Consider the following 24,542-nt stretch of genomic DNA (forward strand, 5'->3'; position numbering starts at 1 on the left):
AACGCCCTGGTTTTTGCTTGAGAAGTGGCAGTGAGGAAAGAGTGCTCCCTGCCACACACAAGTGGTGGTGGGGTACAAGAAGGACAAATGAGGTTTAGTCACACCAACCAACAGAGTGGGAATCAAGAGTGAATGGCTTGCTGTACCTACTCAGCCCACGAAACCTGTAACTCCTTGGCATATGTGATGGACAGGTAACACACAGTGGAAAACAATGGAAAGTTCCTTCAGTGTAGAGTGGTGCGTGTGGCCCTTTTCCTTTGAGTTTTAGGTTGTGCACGGTGCTGTGTGTGATGGTGTCCTTTGTGGAATTAATGGGGTGCAAAGCAGCGGGAGGGTCCAGAGGGTGCTGTGAGTGCCTTCAAGGGAACCACACCCTGCTGTCTGACACTGGAGGCCTGTGTGCACCCTAAGTAGGCCCTGAGCAACATTCGCAGAGCTCTGGAGAAATGCAACGGTGGAGCGTGCGGGAGCTCACACTCCTTACCTGCAAGCACTGGGCTTGTTGGGTGGCAAAACAAGCTTGCTACAGTCATCAGCAGTAACTCGAGAAGGGGGAACTGCAAAGTGCAGGGGCAAGAAGTGTGACCTCCCTGGCCTGGCTACCAATTCAGATCCATGCGCCAGCACCTTCATCTGTCTCCTCTGAAGATACATGCAGCTAGTCTTTTCCTGTCCCACCAGCCAGCTCCCAAATAATGACACAGAGACTTTTTTTATTAATTATGAAAACTTGGTCTATAGCTGAGGATTGTTTCTACCTAGATCATAACTTAAAGTAACCCGTTTGTGCTCATCTACGTTCTACCACATGGCTTTTACCTCTACCCATTCTGTGTGTCTGTCTCATGCCTTATCTGGTTGACATCTCTGCCTCTCTTCTTCCCAGAGTCCTCTTTGTCACCGGAAGTCCCCCCAAACCTCTTCAAAGCTACTGACCATTCAACTTTTATTATACCAATCACAGCAATATATTTTCACACAGTGTACAAATATCCCACAGTGTACACACACACACACACCAGATTCTCACGGCTCATCTACCTGGCATTTGCCCTCCCAACTCAATGCTGTACAAGCTTTGCCTGCAAGAACCTAGGGTTGGGCTTCCCTCTTTTCAAAACAATCTCCAACCCCTAGGCTGAGCTGAGAACAGCAGGGTCATGGCCAGAAAGCTTCCATCAGAGAAACACAGGGCTGTGACCACGTATGCAGTACACTTATATGACTCTAGCCAAGTAAAGATTCGTGACCTTGGGATTAAGATGGCAGATGTAAACTTCCTGGAGGAAAATTCTACAATATTTGTCCAAAGGAGTGATGTGTCGGTTGCTTAGAACTGCGGCCAAAGGAGAGTAACTCAATGACGCTGAAGGCTCCTTATCAAAGAAAGAAATGCATTTCGAGGGGGCAGCAGAAACTCCCACTGTGTTTTACCCTCCAATGAGAAGCTCGTATAACTGCCAATTATGTCATTACTGCATGGAAAGCCGGGTCCTATTATGTCATGGGAATGTCTAGTGCTCTCTCTCTCTCTTTAAAATCACCAGGATCAGAAGTTTGCCAAACCAGTCTCACAATGGTTTTTGCCCTTGAGAACCTAATCTGTATTGTAGAAATCAAAACAGTCCTCTAGTCTTGCTTTTATGTCCATGCCTCAAACACCTGTTGCATAGGAAGCTGTCCACTGGTTTCAGACAGAGCAGGAGGCTTGTGTGAGATGGCGTTTTTGCCTGGAGGGTGCCTCAGCTCGAAGCAGTGAAGCCAGCACACTGACAGTCCATAAAGAGATTTCCATAAAAGGAAAGCGCCCCCCTCCCCTGCCCTGCAGCGCCCCACGCCTGTTCCAGCCAAATCAGTGACCCAAGGGCCAAACCCCTCCTCTGCTGCCCTGTCCTTAGGCCAAGTCCAAGGTCTGTGCAGAGTTCAGCTCTGGGGCCTTCCCAGGCTCTTCCTCTAGGCTTGGTGCTTTCTCTGTGTGTGTGTCTGTCGGATCTCTCGCTTTCCTCCCTGCCCTCTCCTGCACATGCACATACATGTGTGTGTTGGTGTCAGTGTTTTCACACTAACTTGGAGGAACTTTCTGCAGCTCAGAGTTCCCACTTGCTTCTCCATCTTCTATTATGGCTCTGCGGCACCACTGTGCACCTTCCCTGGGATCCTCTCTTCCTTCTCCTCCTCCTGCTGCTGCTGCTCTCCCCCAGCACATCCTACTGTTTCTAATCCTGCTCCAGATCCCCCTCCTTCCTCCTCCTCCTCTTGCTGCTCATTCTCCTGCTCTCCACTTCCTCCTCCCTCACCTTTTGTTCCTACCCTTCTCCTCTTTCCTCTTCCTTCTCCTGTTTATCACCCCCCCTGCTGTTCTTTCTACTCTTTCTCCTCCTCCTCATTCTCTTCTGTCTTCTCTCCTCCTCTTCTCTGACACCCATTGTTCTGTGGCCATTGGTGGTGCTAACCATTGCTGTAATTGATTTGAGTTGATTCCCATATGTGCTTGGGTTTGGTGTAGTTGCTGTTGCAGGGTTTTCTTTCATCCTTTCTGAGAAGTTCAGGGACTGAGTCCTCAAGTATGGGCTCCTCAAATAAAACTAGAAGAGCACTGCATCCCAGCAGATGCACCCACAGCAGCACATAAGAGCACTGCATCCCAGCAGATGCACTAACTGCAGCACAGAAGAGCACTGCATCCCAGCAGATGCACTCACTGCAGCACAGAAGAGCACTGCATCCCAGCAGATGCACTCACTGCAGCGCAGTAACAAAGAACCTGGGGAAAGCAAGATGGCAGAACCACTCCAAAAGGTTAGACTCCTTGGAAGACAACCCAAGATCAAGATGAAGCTGAGTCTCTCCTCCTCTACCACTGGCTGTCAGAAACTTGTTGAAGCGTTGAAGTGGATGATGAACGAAGGCTTCGTTCGTTCTGTGAGAAGCACATGGCCACAGGAGTGGCTGCTGATGTTGTGGGTGTAGAGTGGAAGGGTTGTGTTGTCTAGATCAGTGGTGGGAATGAAAAGCATGGTTTGCCCATGAAGCAGAGCAGCTTGACCCATGGCAGAGTGCGCCCGATGTGGAGTGAGGGGCATTTCTGTTATAGGCCGAGGAAAACTGGAGAGAGGAAGCGCACGTCTTTTCACAGATGCATCAGGATGCCAGTCTAAGCATCCCCAAGTTGATTGTTGTAAGAGATTAAATTAAATTCAAATAGAGAGAGAGGAGGAGGCTATTCCTGGACAGATACTACAGTGCCTCATCTGTTGTGACCTAAAAGAGCTAGCAGAACCTGAAAGCTTTTAATCTCTACCAAAAAAAATCATGATGTCCATCAATATCCTATCACAAAGCCCTTAAAGAAGCTAAGAAGCACAGCACCAAAGCACTCAGGATTCAGCATCTTGTTGCTCAACCTGTCCTACAGCAGAAAGGCCGATGTGTTGCTCTGAAGAATCAGTGCACGAAGGAAAACTAGAGGAGGCTGCAGAATGTGCTAAATTTTAACCAAGAGAATGAAAGAAGCAGAAAATCACCAGGAACAGTTTGCCAAGGGACATAGGATATCCTCACTGGGAGTTTCTACTGCTAAGTCTGAGTCCAGCCAAAAAATGAATCTTTTGAGTAACAATTAAATAATCTTACTTAAAAAATAATCAAAACAGACTGAAATGGCTGAAATGCCAAGAATGTGAAAACGCTGACTAAAAGTCTTCAGAACTTCAGAGAAGATGTGAACAGATGAATGGAGCAAGTAAGTGGGTGAGAAAGCCTGCAGCCTGACGCAGAGATCCAGAGAGAACACAAGTGTTGTACAGAAAGAGGGAGAGAGCGCCAAACTGAAATTTTAGAAATAAAACCTCAATTTAAAAAAAAAAATGTTGGACAGTACCACCAATGGAATAGATCAAGCTAAAGAGAGACTTTCTGGGATGGAAGACAAGACTCAGGACTCATTCCTCTCCAACAGCAGTAAAGAAACAAAGAAACAAACAAAACCAAAACCTAAGCATGCCCACAGCATGCAAGCAAGGCTCTGGATCCTAAGCTGGAGAACAAAAGCAAGAATCCATGACATAGAAGCTGAGATAAAAATGAAAGGCTCCAGAACCCATATTAACAAAAGAAAGGAAAAAAAGAGGCAAGCCCAGTGGGAGACAGAGACAGGTGTTAGAGACAGGAGGATCCCTGGCATGTAGAGTTGTGGGAGAGAAAAGAGGACCTGACATACACACATGCAGCTGTCATCCCCTGACATTTTACAAAGGAACTAAAAACACACTGGAGGAAAGACAGCCTCTTCAAATAGTGCTAAGAGAATTGGACACCACATGTAGAATGGCTTTCCTACGGAAAACAAATAGCCGGGCATCATGGTACAAGCCTTAAGGCAGAGGCAGGCAGATCTCTGTGCTACATAGAAAGCTCCAGGACCCAGAGCTGCAAGGCAAGACCCCGTCTCAAAAAGACAAGGAAACAAAGGAAACCGAATACGGACAATAAATGCTGGTGAAGTCGTTGGGGGGAAAGGAGTCTTTCTCACACTGCCAGTGGGGTATAAATTAGTACAGTCACTGTAGCTATTAGTGTGGAATCCTCAAAAGCTGATTTATTAAAGAGAATCATCTGGCTACACCAGCCTGAGGCATGCATCTGAAGGGTTCTAAGTCTTACTACAGGGATCCCTATGCGTCCGTGCTCACTGAGGCACCCTTCACAGCAGCCGAGATAAGAACAAACCAAGGTGTCCATGGACACGTGATTAGATAAAGAAAACGTGGTCCATATACACAGTGGAGTTTTATTTAACCACAAACAATAGTGTACCCTTGGCGGGCACACAGATGGGACAGGTCATCATGGGATGCACAATAAGCCAGACTTGAAACATGAGTGTTGTACGTTTTCTCTGATGTGCAGAAACTAGATTTCAAGGTGTATTGGGGGATTGAATTAAGGCAACAGCAGGAGGGGAAAGAGAGAACAAAAGAGGGTGATGGGATGATTATAGGAAAGTAACGCACACGTGAAGGAGGGACCGGAGGGAAAGACGCTGGGGACATGGATAAGAGTACAATCCTCTAATTGGACACAGATTGGACTTCTGCCCGTGAGCACCAGCTGTCGCTGCTGCTGGCTTTGTTGTGTTTGACACTTTTCTTGCAGAATTTTCACTTGTGCCTGGGTATCTCCATACCAAGGGTAGGGTAATGACCAACCCTGGGATAATGGTGCCATCAGTGGTCTTCTCAGCCAATGAGTTTTACTTTAATATGAGACTAAAGTAATCTGACCCAGCAGTCAGATTAGCGGCTTCTCCTGCACTGAACCCTAGTACTTCTGGAACCAAATTCTATTCTGGCACTGCAAGGCAGGCAGCTTCCTTACCTGCCTGACAAGCTGTGGTCCTAGACTCCTTCTGTAACCCTTAGGAGCACCCTGAGCATCTACGTGATGGCCTGAACCGCTTGCTTCAGGTTTCTTTCCTGGTGAGCAGGGACCTCATGTCACTTTCAGTCTAGCAAAAGCCTGTGGGAGGAGGGGGTCCCACCTTGGCCAAGCAGAGCACAGGGCTCATCTAGGGTCAGAGACTGCCTGGAATCTAACTAGAGTTTCTTATGTGTGAGACCCTCTGAAATGTGGTTCTTGTGTCTAGCGTCCCTCGCTTGATACATCCTTGTAGCAGATGTTGGTGCCTCGTTCTTTCCCATGGGTAAAGGGCAGTGTAATATTTATTCATCTGTGGGTTAGGCATTTATGTTTTATATTCTTTTCTACCCAGTAAGTGTTAGTGATAGGCAGAAATGCCAGCTCCAGGACTAAGGGACATCCCGCTATTTTAGATCTTCTGTCTGCTGGGAAGTGGGGGATACTCACAAGGACGGAAAGCTCATGAGAGTGTGGGCAAAATCCATCCAGTGCTGGGGTGTAAAGCTGACTGCTGTGGATTTCTGGAGGGGAGGAACCTGAGTCCAAAATTATCAGAAGGCATTTGCAGCCAGAAAGAGGGAGCAGGAGAAAGGAGGGGGCAGGAGAAAGGAGTCAGTGGAAGGAAAGAACACGCCACTGTACACATAAGACAGCATCCTACGGCAGCCACAGTGTCAGGAGCAAGGAAGTGGCCTGGGGACCAGAGCTGGAAGGGCTGCATGCAGTCTATACAGGCTGGTACTTCATCCTGTGGTTACAGAGCTGATGGGGAGCTTCTGGGCTCTTCAGGGCTTCAGTTGAAGAAAGTCTTAAGTTGATCAGTTCCTGCCTGAGTCCCTTCTGGCAGGACAGAGAGGGAGGCCCCAAGTCGAACAGTGTACAAGCAAGAGTCCCCTCAGAAGGCTGAGACAAGGAGAGGGTATGGTCCCTGGAATCAGAAGTGTCAGAAAAGATGTGGTTAGGTGCCCGTTTGTCTATAGACAGTAGGAGGAGGAAGTAGTGGGGATCAGAGGCACAAAGGTCATGCAGTCTCCAGGGCATGTGGGCACAGTGACTGGTGCCACCACAGAACCCAACACTGGAACCCGGAAAAGGAAGGACTGTCGGTTTTCCAGTGTCCAGGGACTCACAGTGCCCCGGTGAAGAGATTCTCGTAAGAACCTACAGTCCCCTCATCATGAAGGTGCTGAGAGCATGCAGAACGTGCAGGAAGCTTTAGAGACACTCGTGGGCACAGCGGCCAGCATGCTTCCTTTGGCCCTTTGTGACACGAACAAGAACCATGTATGACATTTGTCACCAGGAACTACCGATGTGACAGAAACCCCAGATGAGAGCCTGCAAGGCTGGTTCTCACATTCAGGGACAGAGGGACAGAGGGGCTCAAAGCTAAGCTATGACTGCAGCTAGCAGATGGCAGTCTCCTGTCCTGGTGTATAGCACTGACAGAAGTAGCCAAGGAAAGCATCTTTGGGCTTGGACTTCAGAGTTCTCCAGACCCCGACTCCACAGGGGAAGCCAATTTATTTCCAGTGAAGAAGAGGCTGTGGCTGATTCCCAGACTCAAAGGACAAGTGACAAGGAGAAGGAACAGCACCAGTACACACAAAAGCCCAAAAATGGCAAGGGGTGCAATAAATCTCAGAGTGCAGAGAAGCTCAAACCCTGGCTATGGGGACGACAGGGGATGTAGACAGGACCCAAGCTGAGAGCTCAGCCTTTAGACAGCAATGAGCAAGTCCTTATAAGGTGGGACCCAAACCAGGCCTGTGGGTAGGCCACCATGCAGAAACAGTGTGTGGGTGACAAATGTCTCAGTAGCCTGGCCATCCAGGCCTCCAGTGCTGGTTGTGACACTCCTTGCTCAGATCATGCCCCGGGTGGGAGGGGCAGGACCAACAGTCCCCATCAACCACAGCTTGTGTGCCTTTCGCTGTCTGGTCTTAACAGATAAATTGCTCCTGTGATTCACAAGAATATTACTCTGCTGTGAACAGGAAGAAGACGAAGAATGGAAGATGTCACCAAGCCTTTTCCTTCAACTGATGGAGGAAGGAAATAGCTTATACCAAGGTCAGTCCAGGAGAATGCCTGTCTGCTGAGTGTGCCCACGCTCCAGTGGGCGGGCACATCCCAGGTGCTCAATCACGGGAGGCTATGTTATGCGAATCCAGCCAAAACCAGTCCCTCTCCTGCTCCTCGTACTTCCAGAAAGCATAGAGTCGTGGTGGCTACTGTCGTCTTAGTTTAAGAAAAGCGACCTGGGACAGAAAGGGTATGTTTTAGCTCACTGTCTGTCATGAAGAGAAATCAGGACAGGAACTCAAGTCAAGAGCCTGGAAGCAGGAACTGGAGCAAAGACCATGTAGGAACTGTGCTTACTGGCTTGCTCCCGATGGTGGTTCACTTGTTTTCTTAGAGCATTGCCTACCAGGGGTGGCACAGCCCACAGTAGCCTGGGCCCCTCCCACATTAATCTTTAGTCAAGACAGTGCCTCCATAGACTTGGCTATAGGCCAATATGATGGAAGCAGTTTGGTTGGTTGATTGGTTTGGAGGTTTGTTTGGTTTTTCCAAACAGGGTTTTTCTGTGTAGCCCTGGCTGTCCTGGGACTCACTCTTGTAGACCAGGCTGGCCTCGAACTCACAGAGATCTGCCTGTCTCTGCCTCATGAATTCTGGGATTAAAGGCATGCACCATGACCACCTAGCAATGGAAATACTTTTTAAACTAAGATTCCCACTATCTTATGTTAATTTGGTAAATAATTAACAATAATAATAATCTAATCAACACAATTATTTTTCATTGTCAATTTGACACAGCCCAAAAATCACCTAGGAAATAGTCTCAAAGATTTTCTAGATGAGGTCAGCCTGTAAGCATGTCTTTTTCAGATTGTCTAGATAAGGTCAGCCTGTGAGAGCCTCCATGGGAGATTGTCTTGAATGTTCATTGATATGGGAAGGCCCAGCCCACTGTGGGAGGCGTCATTCCTTGACTTGATCCCTGGACTATATCAGAGTAAAGAAGGCTAGCTGGGTGACAGCAAGAAGGCATCATGGGAGATTCTTTCTCCCTGTTCTTGATGGTGAGTGTGATACAACTAACTGGCTGAGCCCTTGCCTCAGTGTCCCTACAGTGATGGACTGTTGCCAGATTAACCTCCCTGCCCTACATGATTTTTCTGGTCAGGGTGTTTTTCACAGCAACAGAAATGAATCTAGAAAAACTGAGGAGAAAGACACACATACAGGGTGGGAGCATTCTGGAACTTTCTCCCATTGTGCACTCTGCAGCTGACCACTCTCTGGCTTAGTGGCATGAAGAAAGGCATTACATCAAAGAAATGAATTCCATATGTACAAATCTTAATCCCCTCAGACCAAGACCCGTCTAGTTCTGACTATTGTTTTGTCGGGGGCTCAACTCCATTAGCCTAGCCAGAACCTGGCCGAGTGTGTGAGCGCATGGGCTCTGACTTTTCAGATGTCTGTCGTATTTTGCCAGGACTGATATGCAGCTCCTTAGCTCTATTGCACCCTTGGGATAAATCTCAGCAGCAGATGATTGGTCAGCATGGCCCTGGTCCCTAGTACTGTTGTGAAAATTCCTGGGAAAGGAAATAAGGAGAAAGTTTTCAAACATCAGCTAATCGTGGACCTCCTTCCTAACCTGAGTCTGATCTGGACAACACTGGGTCAGATAGATGAATGGATTGATAGATGATAATAGATAGATAGGTAGAAAGATAGATAGAGAGATAGAGAGATAGATAGATAGATAGACAGACAGACAGATGGACAGATGATAGGTTGACAGATGATAGACAGACAGATAGATATGTATGTATTTAATATTGATTCAAGGTGTTTATCCCAGCAAATTGGATCATATCCTTAACAGCAATTCCACTATAGTTACAGGTCCACTATGCTAACTATATCCCAGCAGGTGCCGTCTTACAAACCACTAGGGCGTGCAGGATGCTCTGGGAGAGGCCACGGGTGACCGTGACAGTTAGCATACGACCCCTGAGTCCACCAAGGAGGAACGAAGCCAAAGCTAACATTCACCAGGTGCCCAGAACATGCAAAGACAATTTTTTTTTGTGCCCGTGTCATTCAGTCTTCATAGGAATCATACAATGAACACAGTCCTTGCCCTTGTCAGGAGGGACTGACTATTGGGGAGCCTGCCATCTTAAAGTCTGAGAATTCACCCTAACATTGACTTGCAATGGAGCAGAACAGTTGCCATCGAAAACATCCCTCCGCTCACATATTCACTCGGCAAACTCTGATTGTCTCCACTGTGCTGGATGCGACACTAATCTAGAGATCCAAAAATGACATCACCCACCAACATGTCTGCAGGGCATCAGATGGGGAGGGTCCAAGCTGGGCAGTTGTGCAAATGAGAATGAAAGGGGAAATGGGCCTTGAGTAGTCAGGGCCTTCAGCAATCCACTCTGCAAGTCTAGGCCTGACTAGGGTTTCACTGGTGTGTGTATGCGTGTGTGTGAACAAGGATGATAGTGGACAAGACACTGCACTGCACCGTCTTGTCTCTTGTCCTTTTACCCCCATGCGTGCTGTGTGTGCATTGTCTCCCACTAGCCTTCAGAGTGGCTTCCACACAGAGGAGCCGAGGAATTTCACATTCATTTTCTCCCTTGCCCTCTCCTGGGAGCCCTCCAGGCCCTCCCAACCATCAGAGGGCCTCCCCGATCTCTGCTCACTGCCAGCCACACTCCTGTCTTCTCTTCTCTCCCTCACTATGGCGGCACCATCATCCGAGATAGGCTAAGCAGGACGGACTTCCAGCGTGTGTAGGGCCACGTGCACATATTTACCCTCAGAATTTGCCTGACTCCCCCAACCCCATCCCTTTTCAAACAGCTATGCACAGCAAATGAGGGCAGAGGAAGACATGTTAGGGAAGGAAAGCCTCCCTCGTCACGCCAGGCTCTGAACTCTGACCATACAGGGAGTGCACTATGCAAACCTGATGCGTTTAAAGGAGCTCACAAGGCCACGCCTTCATCCCCCCTCCCCCAACACACACACCTCTCTTTCTCTAGCATGCCCAGCAGCGATGTGCCGCCTACTCCCCTTGTGCACAATGCTTGTCCCTTCAGGCCTTGTGCCGGGAAAAGCCTTCCTGGGGCCTCCACAGAGCGGCAGTCTCTGTCCCCACCTGTACCCACCTTGCCCCTTTGCACTCAGCCCAGATGCCAAGCAATGGGCGTGTGGCTTCCCGCAGTGGGGCCTAAGTCCTGGAGGGCAAGATCTGTCACCTAGTTGCTCTGGAAGCAAGGCCTGGTCTGAGACTCATCAACTCGGCAGCTTTATAACTAACACTGAATTTCCTTCCTTTGCGAGTGAATGAACGCGGAAATGAATGCATCAGTCTGTGAGCCAGAGGCAGATGGTGCAAGGGTTTCATCGTTGCTGTCTTTTAACACTATTGCAAGCACTGTGTATCCGCTTCTTTTTTGACAAAAAGCAAAAATGAATTTGGGGGTAATTCAGCATTCCCATGGAAAGCCAGGTCTTTTAACCTGTGACATCCTGTCTTTACCACTATCTATTGGGCACAGCCGGTTTCCATGAAATCCAAGAAGCAGGGAGAAGCCGCAAGGGTCTTCTAGTTGGAGGCTTGGCTGTCATCCTCCAGCTCTTCAGTAACTTAAATAGAAATTTCTTCATCTTCGAATCCTTCTCATTAAAACCAAAGGTTTGCCTTCTCAAATAATGCGTTAGCATTTTAATCACTAAGATTAAACCCCTCAGCTCCCCCACCCCCCCACCGCACAGCCCTCCCTGTCCCCTCCATGTGAAAGGGCCCTGGCCTGCTTTTCACAGTCTCAGGATAAAAAGCTCCTTCTGGCTGCGACAGAGTGGGGACAAGTGCCCTCTGAGGGTCCCAAACAGCTTCCTGCATTTACAAATGCCCATGAAATTCCTGAAGGGATTGAACAGTGCCCTGTGCAGAAGTGTCATGAGAAAGCAGCACTTCGAAGGGAAAAATCAGCCCATTGAGAACTTGTAGAGGGGAGATCAGAGGGCTGCTTGTGAGGGACCGTCTAACAAAGCGTAGCTGCGGCTCCAGTGTGTGAATGGCTGGCTAACTGTGACCGGGCAGGATACTCGCGGAGCCTTAAGCATTCCACGCTCCTATTCTGAACGTCTTGTTCTCAGAGTCTGGGGAGCCTGAGAAGTGGGTCCCTGTGCATAGATAGTGAAGCGACTCTGCTCTCTGATGTCTTAATGCAAGCGGTAAACGTATGGTGATTGAAAACTTAGCAGTCCTGCAAAGTGGAGGCGCGTCAGGCAGTTAGCATTAGTAGACGGCACTTTGTAACTCACTGAAACTCTCTTTGCTATTGTCAGGGGGAAATGTAAGGGGTGTTTTGTTTTGTTTTGTTTTGTTAACACAGAGAAAGAACCCAGCGAGCCAGGCAGTGCATACCCATAATCCTATCATAAAATAGGAGACCTCTAGGTCAAGGCCAGTTGGACTATATAGTGAAACCCTGTCTCAAAAAATCAAGTAGCTGTCAGCCCTACATTTAGTCTGTTCTACATTTTAGAATAATGTGTACTTCACGAAATGAGCTTATTAAGACTATTTCTATTTATTCTTTGATAATTTCATATATGTATATAATGCATTCTGATCATATCCACCCCCGGTTCTCCGTTCCCATTCTCCCTAAACTCCCCTAGCACGTCCCCTCCAACCTTCATGATCTCTCGGTTTTTTCATACTCTCCTGAGTCCAATCAATGCTTCCCACATGTACATCCTGTGGGACCATCCACCAGAGCACGGGTGACCACAGCAGTAGTACCCCCCCAAAATGACCCCCTCGCTGCCAAAACAGCCATACACTGCCAGTGGCTCCTTAGCTAGACATAGGGCGTAATGAGCCCCTCCCCACCCATGCTGAAATGCTGATTGGCTTGATGGGTACAGGTCATGTGCATGTAAACATGGCCGCTGTGAGGTCATGGGTCCAGGGGCCATGGCACGTCCAGAAGCCAGAATTTCCCATCTTCCTGCTCATACATTCTTTCTTCCCCCTTTCCCATAACGTTCCCTGAGCCTCGGTCAGACTGATAGAGATATGACCTGGTGCTTTTTCTGGGCGCTTTGCCCAATCACAGCTGCCCATTTCAGACAGAAGCTTCTCTGAGGAGGGTTTGGGCTAGCGCTATGGGTACAGACATAAATGTTCAGAAGGCAGTCTGACACGTCCATATATCAAGCCAACAGTAACAGGTTCCCCGCTATGATCTGGGACTTCCACAGCCATGGGTTTTAACCAGGTGTACAGTTCTAGGCATGGATTCCGTCCTGTGGAGCAGGCCTCAACAGCTCAGAAAGTGGCTGGTTGTCCCTCAGTGGTCACACTCCTGGTTCACTAGTGGGCACATCTGGCCATGCAGCTTACAGAGCCCAGCTGTGGGTATGACTTCCCTGCCCCAGCAGCTACACAGCACCTTCTAGCTCTATGAGCACTAGCCAGCATAGAGAAGCTTCCTGGTCAGCTCCAGCCTCGTTACTATGTCTTCAGCAATACAGTCTTACCATATGGTCATGACGAGCAACCAAAACTACTGGCCATAGCTCCTGTTCCTTCTGGGAGACCTCTGGAGGTTCATTGACCAACGACTTCTTATAGGAAAAGGTCCTACCCCCGACATTGGGATTTTCATTTCATACCACATGTCTTCTGGTAGAAGCATCGTCTGCCCATGCCAGGTATCCCTATTATTCCAGGCTTGGCCCCTGCCACACCAGATGACAGCACACCTTGAACTTCAGCCCCAGCTCTTTCATCGCCTTCGCACTGGTGGCACCATTCATCCCCTCCCCCTACCCTGGCATCCATCCTGTGCTCTGGACCCAGCCAGTGAGGCCCTTCGCATGCAGCTGCGCTGCCTAGGGGAGGACACGGGGAAGAGTCGGGTCATGGAGAACACTCCAGTTTGAAATCTGTTCTCTCTGTGTTTCTTGTGAGTCCACATTCTGCATTTTCGAGCACCCGCCTCGCCCTTGAGATCCCCCACTGGCTTACCCACAGATCTTGGTGGTGGAGACTGTGGTGTGGTAAGGTGGGGGACCCTGACCAGCTCACCCAGATCTGCTCACATCATTCTCAGGCAGGGTTCAGGCGGGGTGAGCGAATCCTTGCTGGAATCCGCCCAGGATCTTTGCCAGTTAGCGTCTGTTGACCTCGGAGCTTGTCTAGGAAGTGGCCCATCTCACTTGGGCATGGTGACATCCGTTAAAGTAGGCCCACCTAACCTGCGCATGGTGACATCCATTGCTTTTCCGTAAGTGACCACGTGGCCACTGGGTTGATGTCTCTAGCTTGCAGATCAGACCCACACTTTAGAAACCAGACCTTTGTGTCCATGTCTTCTTGAAGCTGTCCTGTACCAGGCCTCCCCAAAATAGTGCATCACAATTCCTGGTCTAGACAGTTCCTCAGGCTCCTCTCAGGAGACTCTAGGTTGTGTTGAGCTGACAAAACCACCCACTCCCATGTCTTTACCTGATGTTTTCGTATTCCATTTCCTCTCCTTCCTTCAGGATATCACACCACGGCAGGGCTATGAACCCTGTCATTCTCTGGCTTCCTTATCCCAACTTCTCTTCTAGAATCTAGACAGATTAGTGTGTGTTGAGATTACAGGAACAGTGCTCATAAACCTAGATGTGGAACAGAATTTTTTTTTAATTTCCTTTTTCTCTGTCCTTGTGGAGTACAGACATGTGGCTGAATAAAGATGAATCTTGGAATTTTCCTCAAGACTATGACCCAGAAATGATCAAGGAGGAGAAACGGAAGGAACTAGAGTTGGAGATAAGGGTTCAGGTATGCATGCACTTGCCTCCAGTAGAACAAAACCATTCACTGCAACAATTACACTTTTTACAGTTTTCAAATTGATGAGCAATCCGAGAATTGACCCCGAGGAGACACGAGCATGCAGAATCACATTAAGAACCGTGTACAAATTTTCTCCTAGGTTGACGAGTTGATGAGACAAGAGCTGAAAAACCTTAAGCTGGCTGTGAACAGAGAGAAGGAGCTCCCGGCCCGGAGGAAGAAAGGGAAGAAGGTGAGTGTTAAACAAACGTAGGCAGCAGACTCTGCCATGGACAGCAGCGCCTGCTGGGTAGCTGCTGTTCCCAGGATGCGTGTTACACGGAGCGTGGTGATCTGAATAAGAATGGCCCCCATAGGCTCACTTATTTGAATGCTCGGTCATGAAGGAGTGATGCTGCTTGGGGAAGATTCGGTGTGGACTTGTGGAAGGAAGCATGTCACTAGGATGTCACTAGTGACGTGGGTTAAGGTTTCAGAAGCCCAAGCCAGGCCCAGTGGCTCTCTCTTCTCCCTCTGTCTGTGGATTCAGATGTAGGACTGTCAGCTGCTTCTCCAGCACCTTGTTTGTCTGTGTGCCTCCATGCTTCCCCATCATGGTAATGGACTCAACCTCTGAAACTGTAAGCAAGCCCCAGCTAGAGACTTTCTTTCATGAGAGTTGCCTTGGTCATGGTGTCTCATCACAGGGATAGAACAATGACTAAGTCACCAAGCATCCCCCTTCCGCTGATCTCACTGTTCACCACTCAGTGCTCTGTGGTATGGCCCTTAAGTAGGACTAACCCTGCCTTCTGAGAGGATCATCCACAGGACGACCCATTACAGGTTCATATCACCTTACCCAAGATGAGCACTCTCTGAGGGACTGTAACAAATGCCCCAATCCCGCCACCCCATCTGTTCCTGCGGGTCCGTCTGTAGTGAATGCAGTAACAGTAACAGCAAGTGGGCTTTATGAGTGTGAGGGTCAGGCTGAAAGAAACTGGGTGGGTGCAGCTCTTGAATCATCACACATCCATCTCACGGCGGTTTGCAGCAGCCAGTCAGACGGAAGCATGTGCAGCGCCTTCCTTTAGCCTCCTGTTTCCACCTTCATCCCACAGACAGCCCAGCAACTGAGCCAGAATGCTCAAAAGAGAAATCCAAGACTCCTCCCTGGCAGTGTTATCAAAGACCCAAGAATCCTATGGTTTGGAGACACTAAGCCATCTTGCCTGTGACCCATGAGCTCAGTTGCACTGGGTCGAGTCTTGGCATCTCAGGGGACACCTGACCTTAGGACAGTTCTCTTGGTCCATTTTGTGCTAAAATATAGCTTAACTCTAAAGTCATTTAAATTGTCCCCCAGAGCATTGTTCTGAAGGAACAACACAGTGACCTGAAGCAGTCCCCTCTCCTTTACAGGAACAGCTCTTGCTGCCACTTTGGAACTTCACGTGTGTCTTCATCTATGAAAAGGGGAATGTGTTCATAACTAGACATGGAAATTGAGCTGATCACAGTGGGAAACATATTTCAAAAGTGGCTGTGACCTCCTATCAGATGGCAGGCTTTCTCCTCAGTGGCCAAGTCAAGGCCACAGCAATCTTGCCTTCCTCCTCCGACCTCATCTCATTCCCTGTGGTCTAGCATCTTCGAGAAGCCACCATATCACAGTGGTGCCAGGATCTCTCAAAGGATTGCGGGCAGTTGTGTAGCTAGAAGGGTTTTCACAGCCCAGTCCCAAGCCAGGTGGCCTAAGGATGAACTTCAAAGCAAGTTAAAACTTAATCGATAACAAGGAGTCTCATACGAAAACCATTTAGCCAGGGATGATACACACACACACACACACACACACACACACACACACACAGCATAGCCCACAGCAGTTTTCTGCCCTTTCTGGAGATGGTGACTTGGTCAGAGATTATCCAATATCCTAAGTGGTCCTTCCTAAACACAAGTCTGATTTGGACACTCCTCATTCACACTCTCGAGTGGCATCTCTGTATCTTCCTCAGGGAGGCCTCTGGGAATCCCGTAGTGGCTCTGGTTTCTTTGCATATGAGTCACACTCTGTGTCACACCTGTGCTTTGTCACCGGTGGATGTCATATTTTCTGGTGATGCCAGGGTAGCATCTTTCTCCTACCTAAGGGCCATGAATATAGGAATGTTTGGACATAAGCGACTATCTCTGGCTCAGAGCAAACCCTTAATGCATATTATTGTGTGTATTTATTGTTAAGTCTAACTCCTATGAAGACTGGTCCCTACAGACTAAATGAATAACTTGGAGTGTCACGGTCTAACTTCCAGTGAAGGTGAAAGAGAAAGAGAAAAAAAAGTTGGTTTTTAAAAATCCAACAGTAATAGAAGAGGGGAGACTTCTAAGTTCTTTTATGAGCCCTCTAGCATCCTGAAACCAAAGCCAGATAAAGACACTGCAATAAAACAAAGCTAGGTGTCAGTATTCCTCACAGGGGAACACATATCTTCAACAAGACACTAGAAAACTGAATTTGGCAACAATTAGATGGATTTTGCTCCAGGACCGTGCAATGCAAGGATGGTTTGGCATGCACAGATAGGTCTCTGTGCACCACCACATTGATGGGATGGAGTTGAAGAGCCTAAATCATTCATTATTATTAGATCAATTGTCTTGTTCTAGGCCATTTCAGAGATAGAGGGACATAGTTCAATATTTTATTGTGAGAAAAACTCTCAACCAATTAACTATAGAAGGAATTTGCCTCCAAGCAACACAGCTATGTTAATCAATAATATGTGCTGTTCGTAGGAGAATACAGACATACAGACTGACAGCAAGTGAATGTCGGTGCAAAGGGACAAACGGCCCAGGGAGCCCTGGACCACAAATACATACAACTAATTTTTGTCAAAGATGCAAAAGCAATTCAAAGGAAGGCGAGAAGATGCCTTCAGGAGCCGTCTGCTTGCTCTTTTTTTTAATGAAAACATTGCTCATTTCCACTTTCTTTAAACAGGGTAAAGGAAAGAAAGGCAAGAAGAAAGGGAAACGGGGAAAGAAGGACAAGGACCTAACAGCTGACAGGTGAGGCGTGGGGCTTGTTCTGGGGGTGACAGGTGCAGAATACATAAGAAATGTAGAGATGCCCCCCCAAATCACAGAGCAGGCCAAGGTGAGGCAGCCCCTCTCAGTCCTACCATGCACCTCCTAGACAGAGTGGGGTAGTGGCAGGCACTGGAGGAAGCCCTGTCTAGACTCTAGATTGAAAAAAAATACACAACAGGACTGCTTGCTTGGAGGTAAAGCTGCCTGCCACATCCGCGTTCCTGTTACTTCTAAAAATTCTAATATTTGCATGGGAGTCAGGGGGTGGCACTTATTAAAAATGGCCGAGAAAATAACATCATGAGACTTCAGAACATGCAAGTTGAGTTTCTTCTGCGCAGGGGGAACCTCATTTTCTTTACAGCCTCACCCTGTCCCCTTTGCACGGCTTGGAGGGAACCAGAAGAAAGATGTGTTGCAGCTGGGTCTCCAGGCAACTCTTTGTAATCTTGAGGTTCATTTGCCCCACTTCAATGCTAATAGATGGCTCGAAATGCTTGTGTTTTGTGAAGGCGTCACTTTGTCAGGGAGTTCAGTTAACGCCTGCCGAAAGGAGGCTGGGCGTCATTCTTCAGCATGCTCCTCTTACTGTGGGTTTTGCTCATAGCAGATATGAATGACATCCATGGAAAAAGAAGCCTACTGAATTCTTGGAAGTCCCCCTACGGTCACCCCCGAGGCAGGCAGAGTAACCCACAGCTGGTGTGTGCTTGGAAGTAGCCCCCCCTTGAGGTTACATTGTTCAATGGCTTGGCGCCTACAAGTGTTCTAGGGTACATTTTGAGTCTCCGGTACCCTCATTCATGAAAAGACAGACATCTTTCATTGCATGAATGCTGAAACTATCCGGGACAGAAATACACGATACGTGGTCATTTTGAGGGGAGTCTGGCCAGATGAACACATAGAGCCACTGAGTTTATATCCATTTGGTTTTGCCTTAGTTCCAAAACAGAGTGAAGAAATGAGAAACCGGGAGTGAACACTGGGGTCTCCCAACATGACCCTGCTCCTTCCTAGTTAAAGGATTCGTCCACTTTCCTTTGTATTTGAAGTGTCACCATCACCAGTAAAGTGGTGCTGACCGGCATGGCTGCAGAGGTGGCCCCCTGTAATGACTGCTAGACGCTGAATGTATTCTGGGATGTTTCCTTGCCCTGGAATCTGTCTCATATAAGTCAGAAACAGTTCATTCTAGCTTCCTTTCTGATTCTGTGATAAGAGCACTGATCGAAAACAGATTAGGAAAGAAGAGGGTTATTTTAGCTAAAACTCCAAGCCATAGCTCATCATTGTGGAAAGTCAGGATGGGGACTTGAAGGTGAGCCTGCTCGCTATTCCGCACAGCCAAGGAAGTCACTTACAGCCAAGGAGTAGAACAGGAAATGTGGAGGAGGCCGATTGCTAGCTGGCTCGTTCACTGGCTCACACCTAGGTTGCTTTTCATCTGCCTAAGGAATGATGCTGCCCACAGGGTTCTGGGTCCTCCAATATCATTTAATGATAAAGACAAACCCTGACAGGCATACCTGAAAGGTCAAGTCAGTCTGATCTAGACGACACTTCAGTTGAGACTCCTTTCTCCCATAACTCTTAAGCTGTGTCACATGGAGGTTACAAATCTTCCTCATCCTGGCTGTATGCCCAAGCCCTTTTTGAGAAGTGTTGCTGTTGTTGTTTTGTCATGTATATACAACACAGAGAGCCACACCCACCTGACACAAGCACAGATTTGGATGATTTAGCTTCCATATAAGAATTATCTTCAGCCAGGAGTGGTGGCAAAGTCCCATTACTCATGAGGCAGAGGTAGGTAGATCTTTGTGAGTTCAAGACCAGGCTGGTCTACATAGTGAGCTCCAGGACAACCAAAGCTACATAGTGAGACCCTGTCTCAAATAAAACAAAAATAGTTATTTTCAGGCTGGGCATGGTGGCACCGCCTTTAATCCCAGCACTCAGGAGGGGGGAGGCAGATGGTACTCTATGACTCTGAAGCTAGCCTGGTCTACATGGTGAGTTCCAGACAACCAGGGCTATGTAGGGAGAAAAAAAACTTCAGGACTGAAAAGATGGCTTGATCAGCCTGTGAAGCTCCAGATAACACATCAACACATCAACCTCTGGCCTGTACTGCATACACACACATAGCACACACACACAGAATTGTCTCCAGTATAAGCAACTCTTGCTTTTTGTAGATGGTAAACCACTGTACTAGCAAGTTCCAAAGAAACAGAAATTTCACAAAGGCTAATGATTTATTGGCTTACAGATGCTAACTGAAAATAAAATTCTAGGCCCATTGTATTACTATTATGGGTAATTTCTAACTCATATTTGGACCATCATGAAGACTGATGGAGTCATAGGAGGTCTCGGAAGCCCATAAATATAATGGGAAATTATTAATGGGAAATATCCAATATGCACATGGTTGGCTGAAAATACTGTTTTCAAAAAGCCTAATTTATCCCTAAATTGTAGAAATATTTCAAAAACCCATTTATTTGCATATATGAAAGCATACTTCAGAGAAGTCGTGGCCCTGTGTGTTAGTGCGTGCTGATGACAGAGGCCATGTGTTTCCTCCCCAGGACCATCGATTCTCTGTACAAGGAACTGGTTGAAAAAGGCCTGCTGATCCAGTCTCTGAAGGTTAACCTCTCCGATTACATCGGTAAAGTACACTGAGAACAGGGTGCGCCTCTGTCACACGGCACTCGTGGGTGCTACACATGTATGCCACTTGTGTCTCTCTCCAAACTGCACCGTTCCGAACAGTCTGTGTTGCTTTACAGGCATCTGGGTTCTTTGTTGATTTCTTCGCTGTTTCGTACAGGTTAAATATTTTTGACAGGGGTTGCATTGGTGCATCCTCGGGCCTCTCACTGGAGATACCCTAAGCCTCTTTGTCTCGCCTGGTGGCGTTTAAGTTGAACTGGTGGTGAAGGTGTTATCCTCAGACTGTTTCTTGGAAAGCTTCCTTTTTCCCTTTACAGATGATGAACGGTCTCCAGGGCGGAACCTGGGACTCACTCTAGAGATTGCTCCAAGCCATCTGTCATACAAACACCTGAGAATCCACTGGCAATTTTGCCACCCAGATGCCCATTCACCTCTTCCCCTCTCAGAGTACAGGAACGTAGGCTCGGGCCAGCCTCACCCAACCTTCATTTGTCCAGGAGTCTGGCTCTGTTTGTTGAGCCTTGATTATGGAATCTTCTGTTCTATTGTCTTAGGTATCTCCTCACTACCCCACCATTCCATGGTTTTCTCTTTTAGATTTTGCACATGTGTGTTGCACGTATGTGCACAGGCATGTGGAGAGCCGAGGTTGACCTGTGTCTCCTACTGTCACGCTCCACTCTGTTTTGAGATAGGGAGTCTCACAGAACCTGGAGCTCATAGATCGACCTGCTAGGTAATGAGTTCCCCACATCTTCCGTCTCGGCCTCCCCAGCACTGGGGTAGATGCACACCCCTAGTCTAGCTTCCACCAATTCATTTCCTCATGGTTGCTCAGCAAGCACTTTACCCTCTGGGTCATATCCCCAGCCCTGGTTTCCTTCACGTCCATCTTGGCAGAGCTGGGCAACACATGAGGCTAACTTACAATCCCGCCCTTCACTCCCAGCCTCCAACTGAACATAGACCTACCAGTCAAATGGAGGGGGCCTTAGCTAGTGCTTTGATAACTGATCATTACCTCCTGGGATCCATTTCTGATTTTGGACCAGCCACCTCACGTCTTCAGGTGCCCTTCATCAGAAAAGCAAAACAGACTTCCCGTGTTACACATGGCCCACCCCTGGGAAGAGCTTCGTTCTCAGCATCGCTCAGCCAGCTCGTGTTTCTGATCTTCTCATCCAGAAACAGTGAAAATGATCAGCTTTCCCTCGTCCTCTGCCTCACTGGTTTTGATTTTCTTTTCTCGGTTTCTTTAGCATTTTTAGACAGAGGTGGCCCCCAGCTGACCCTGGGTGACTCATGCCCTAAGAGAGATACCATCTCGGAGTCCTGATTTTCCTGTATGCGAGGCAGGAGAGAGCAAGAACCTCGGACACAGCAGGCTGCACAGCCTGCACATTCCAAAGACCAGGGACACAGTGCTCAGCGACGCTAGGATCTGAAATCAGCTTTTGGAGCCCTGTGGTTTGCAGCTCCTCTCTCACGTTACCCCCCTTAATATACCAGACGTCACCCACACCACAGCAGGTCAGGGCTGCCCTCCCCACTCTCAGCTCTGCCCCTGCCCAGATGCTCAGCTCCAAGCACTGACCCTGTACCCAGAAGTCCAGCAGCAGGCTCCTAGCCAGATCTCAGGTTCACAAGAAACAAAACATTTAATCTGGTTTTGCAACCACTGCATGGTCAATGCTGTTCAAACACACTCATCTTGAAGAGCCCAGACCCCACTCCTAGGGAGCCGTAAGCTCCAAGTTCCTGTGTGTGAAGTATTCTGGGCACTTTAACTCCTTTACCACAGGGTTAAGGCTGGGTGTTCAGTGTTTGGGACTGTTGATCGGGATAGGCAAAGCTAGCCCACCCCAGCCTTTCAGCATCCCTGCTCTTCCCTGGATCTTCCAATGCCTTCATTTCTGCTACTGTGGAGTGGAAACGACCATAGCAGCAGCCTCAATGCACGAATGGCAACACTGCGTGAGTCACACCCCCAGTTCTCAGCCCTTCATTAGCTCCTGTTAGCCCTCTGCCAAAGCTGTTGTCACCTTCATTGGTGGACTCAGGGGGTTAGCATGAGAAGGGCTGGTGTCTTCAGGGTGCCCCCACCCCTCTCCTACACCACATTTACTCAGAGCACGAAGAGATCCCGCCACCTACAGACGACTCAAGACTCTCCTGAGTGGTCTTGGCACACCATGACTTAGCAGCTGCTGCGCTTGATGAGAAATGGACCAAAGCTCTCTTCATGCCAGGTCACATTCTCCTCGGTGCTCATCACCTCTGCTGAAACTTGGAAGATTCCACAAGCTTCTAAAACTCCACTCCCAAAAGCCACGGCACACAGGCATGGTCTTGCATGTGTTCACCTGGAGATGTCTCTTGAGTCACTTGGTATTTGTACTCTCTTTGGAAGCTGGGGAGCTCACCCCAAACACAAGTGTAGTTCTTCAGCATTTCCAGAAATTCTCAATATGCATCACTATAGCTGGACCTGAACCCTGTAACTATGTAACACTAGGCTTGTCCATAGACCATCACACCACAGGCAGTTCCCACTATGAGTGACAGGGGTGAGTTAGTCAATGTTGGTGATGTGCCAAAGACCACTGTTTATGTTCATAGATGCTCCTGAGTGCCCTCATCCCTGTCCCTGAATAGAGATAGATCAGTTAGCGTGCGGACCTGACTTCTGTCCCTGGATCCCATAGACAAGGAGTTGGGTATGGTGGGGCCTTCTTAGTGTTGGGGAAGTAGAGACAGGTGGCTCCCTGGTGCCCACTGGTCAACAAGCCTACCTGGTACCCACCTACTGAGCCCCAGGCCAGTGAGAGACCCTGTCTCAAAACCAAGGTGGACAGTTTCTAAGAAACAGCACACACACACACACACACACACACACACACACACTAATATTTTGATAAACTGCTCCGTCCTTTATTCCTTTATTAGTTCTATATTGAAAAGAACAGAAACACAAGTAGCCGATTTTGTTTTGATTTCCAGGGTACTGTGTGTTTCTGGTTGCTTTCAGCTGTGCTCTTCCACGCGGCTTCTCTTTACCTTGCTCGCTCTGTACCTGCCTGGTACGTTTGTCTTAACAGGGATCGCAAGCCTGGCAGTTTAAACGGTGGAAAGTGATGGGCTCACGGTTCTGCAGACTGAAAGTCTGATGTTGAGGTGTGGCAGGGTGGGCTCCTTCTGAGGCTGTGAGGAAAGCACCCCACGCATCCCCCCTGCTTCTGATGTGTGGATGCTTTGCCCCTCCTGCACCCTCGTCTCTGGGTCCCATCCTCCCTCCAGGCATGTCTTTCTCTGTATCCAATTCTCCTGTTCCCGTAAGGACATTTTCAGGCCACCTGGTGGTCCCATTTCCTAAAAGCATTGTCACAGACCCCCCCACACACACTTACAGGTAAGTCACATGGTGAGAAGCTGGGCTTAAAGACGCCAACATCGAGATTGTACCAGAACTCAGTTCAGCCCTCCGTGCATTCCAGGTTTCTTCTCTTTCAGCTGTCCTGCATTTCCTAGTCCCTTTTCATGTCCTTTGCCTCACTACACTTTCTCCTGGCTTTCACCTTTTCTCTCCCTTCTGGAAGACCTGGTGCTTATGCAGGGGATCCAGAACCTTCTAAGCTCTGACTCTAGAGATGGGGAGGGATAATGGCTCCCATTCCAGGCAATCATAAAACACAGAGGCATGCTTTCAGAGTGAGGCTCATTACTTGGCAAACAGCCCGGGCTAGTTGGACCCCTCTCTCTATCAGAACCAACACCCCCTAATTTAATTTAATATAATTTGTTTAAGTAAAATCTGTTAGGTTCCAGAAAATATGGTCTGCCTGGATATTAATATGGATTTACATAAGCAAGAAAATTGAGGTCACTTTCACAGCCCTTCTCCTGTCGTGTTTACTGGCAGTCAGCACTAGATTTAACGGTTGCTACAGGGTCTCTTTCCCTTCTGGTAGAGGCTAAATTAACCATTCTGCTATTTATTACCTGCTTGTTAAAACGCAGGAGTCTCCGGATCCGTAATGCAAGTGTCCACTATCACTCATTCCTCCAACCCATACCGTTGTCCTTGCCAAGGACTTCTTGTTTTCAGGCCGAGGATTTGGATGGCTGCCCTGCGCAAGACAGCAGCCAGTCTCCCAATGGTAGCTCTAATTTTCCTCATGCTTGGAAATGCTGTAGGCATTGGGTATCTTTGGCATTTCACATACAGGAGTGTGCACGCTGCATCTGTCACACACACACACACACACACACACACACACTCACCGGGGTCAATGAGGACCTGAAGTAGGAAAGAAAGCATCTGGGTGGGCAATCAAATACCCTGTCTCCTTCCGGGAGTATTTTCACCGTGAATTCAGAAACAGATCACAGGAATCATAGCGGTACATAAAGGTTCACCCTCGTGACAAATGGAGACAGCCAAACTAAT

The 24,542-nt window shown here is 48.3% G+C and overlaps 1 protein-coding gene across 1 annotated transcript in view; it reads left to right on the forward strand.

Annotated features, from left to right (window-relative positions):
* Iqca1 (IQ motif containing with AAA domain 1) overlaps positions 1-24,542 on the forward strand; it is a 122,062-nt gene that overhangs the window by 63,034 nt on the left and 34,486 nt on the right. Inside the window, exons 9-13 of the mRNA XM_057761984.1 lie at positions 7,419-7,494; positions 14,205-14,311; positions 14,466-14,558; positions 17,319-17,386; positions 20,005-20,087. Coding sequence (XP_057617967.1) covers positions 7,419-7,494; positions 14,205-14,311; positions 14,466-14,558; positions 17,319-17,386; positions 20,005-20,087 — 427 coding nt within the window. The remainder of the gene's footprint in view (positions 1-7,418; positions 7,495-14,204; positions 14,312-14,465; positions 14,559-17,318; positions 17,387-20,004; positions 20,088-24,542) is intronic.

This window comes from Chionomys nivalis, chromosome 2, assembly GCF_950005125.1.
Source record: "Chionomys nivalis chromosome 2, mChiNiv1.1, whole genome shotgun sequence".
Classification (NCBI taxonomy): Eukaryota; Metazoa; Chordata; class Mammalia; order Rodentia; family Cricetidae; genus Chionomys; species Chionomys nivalis.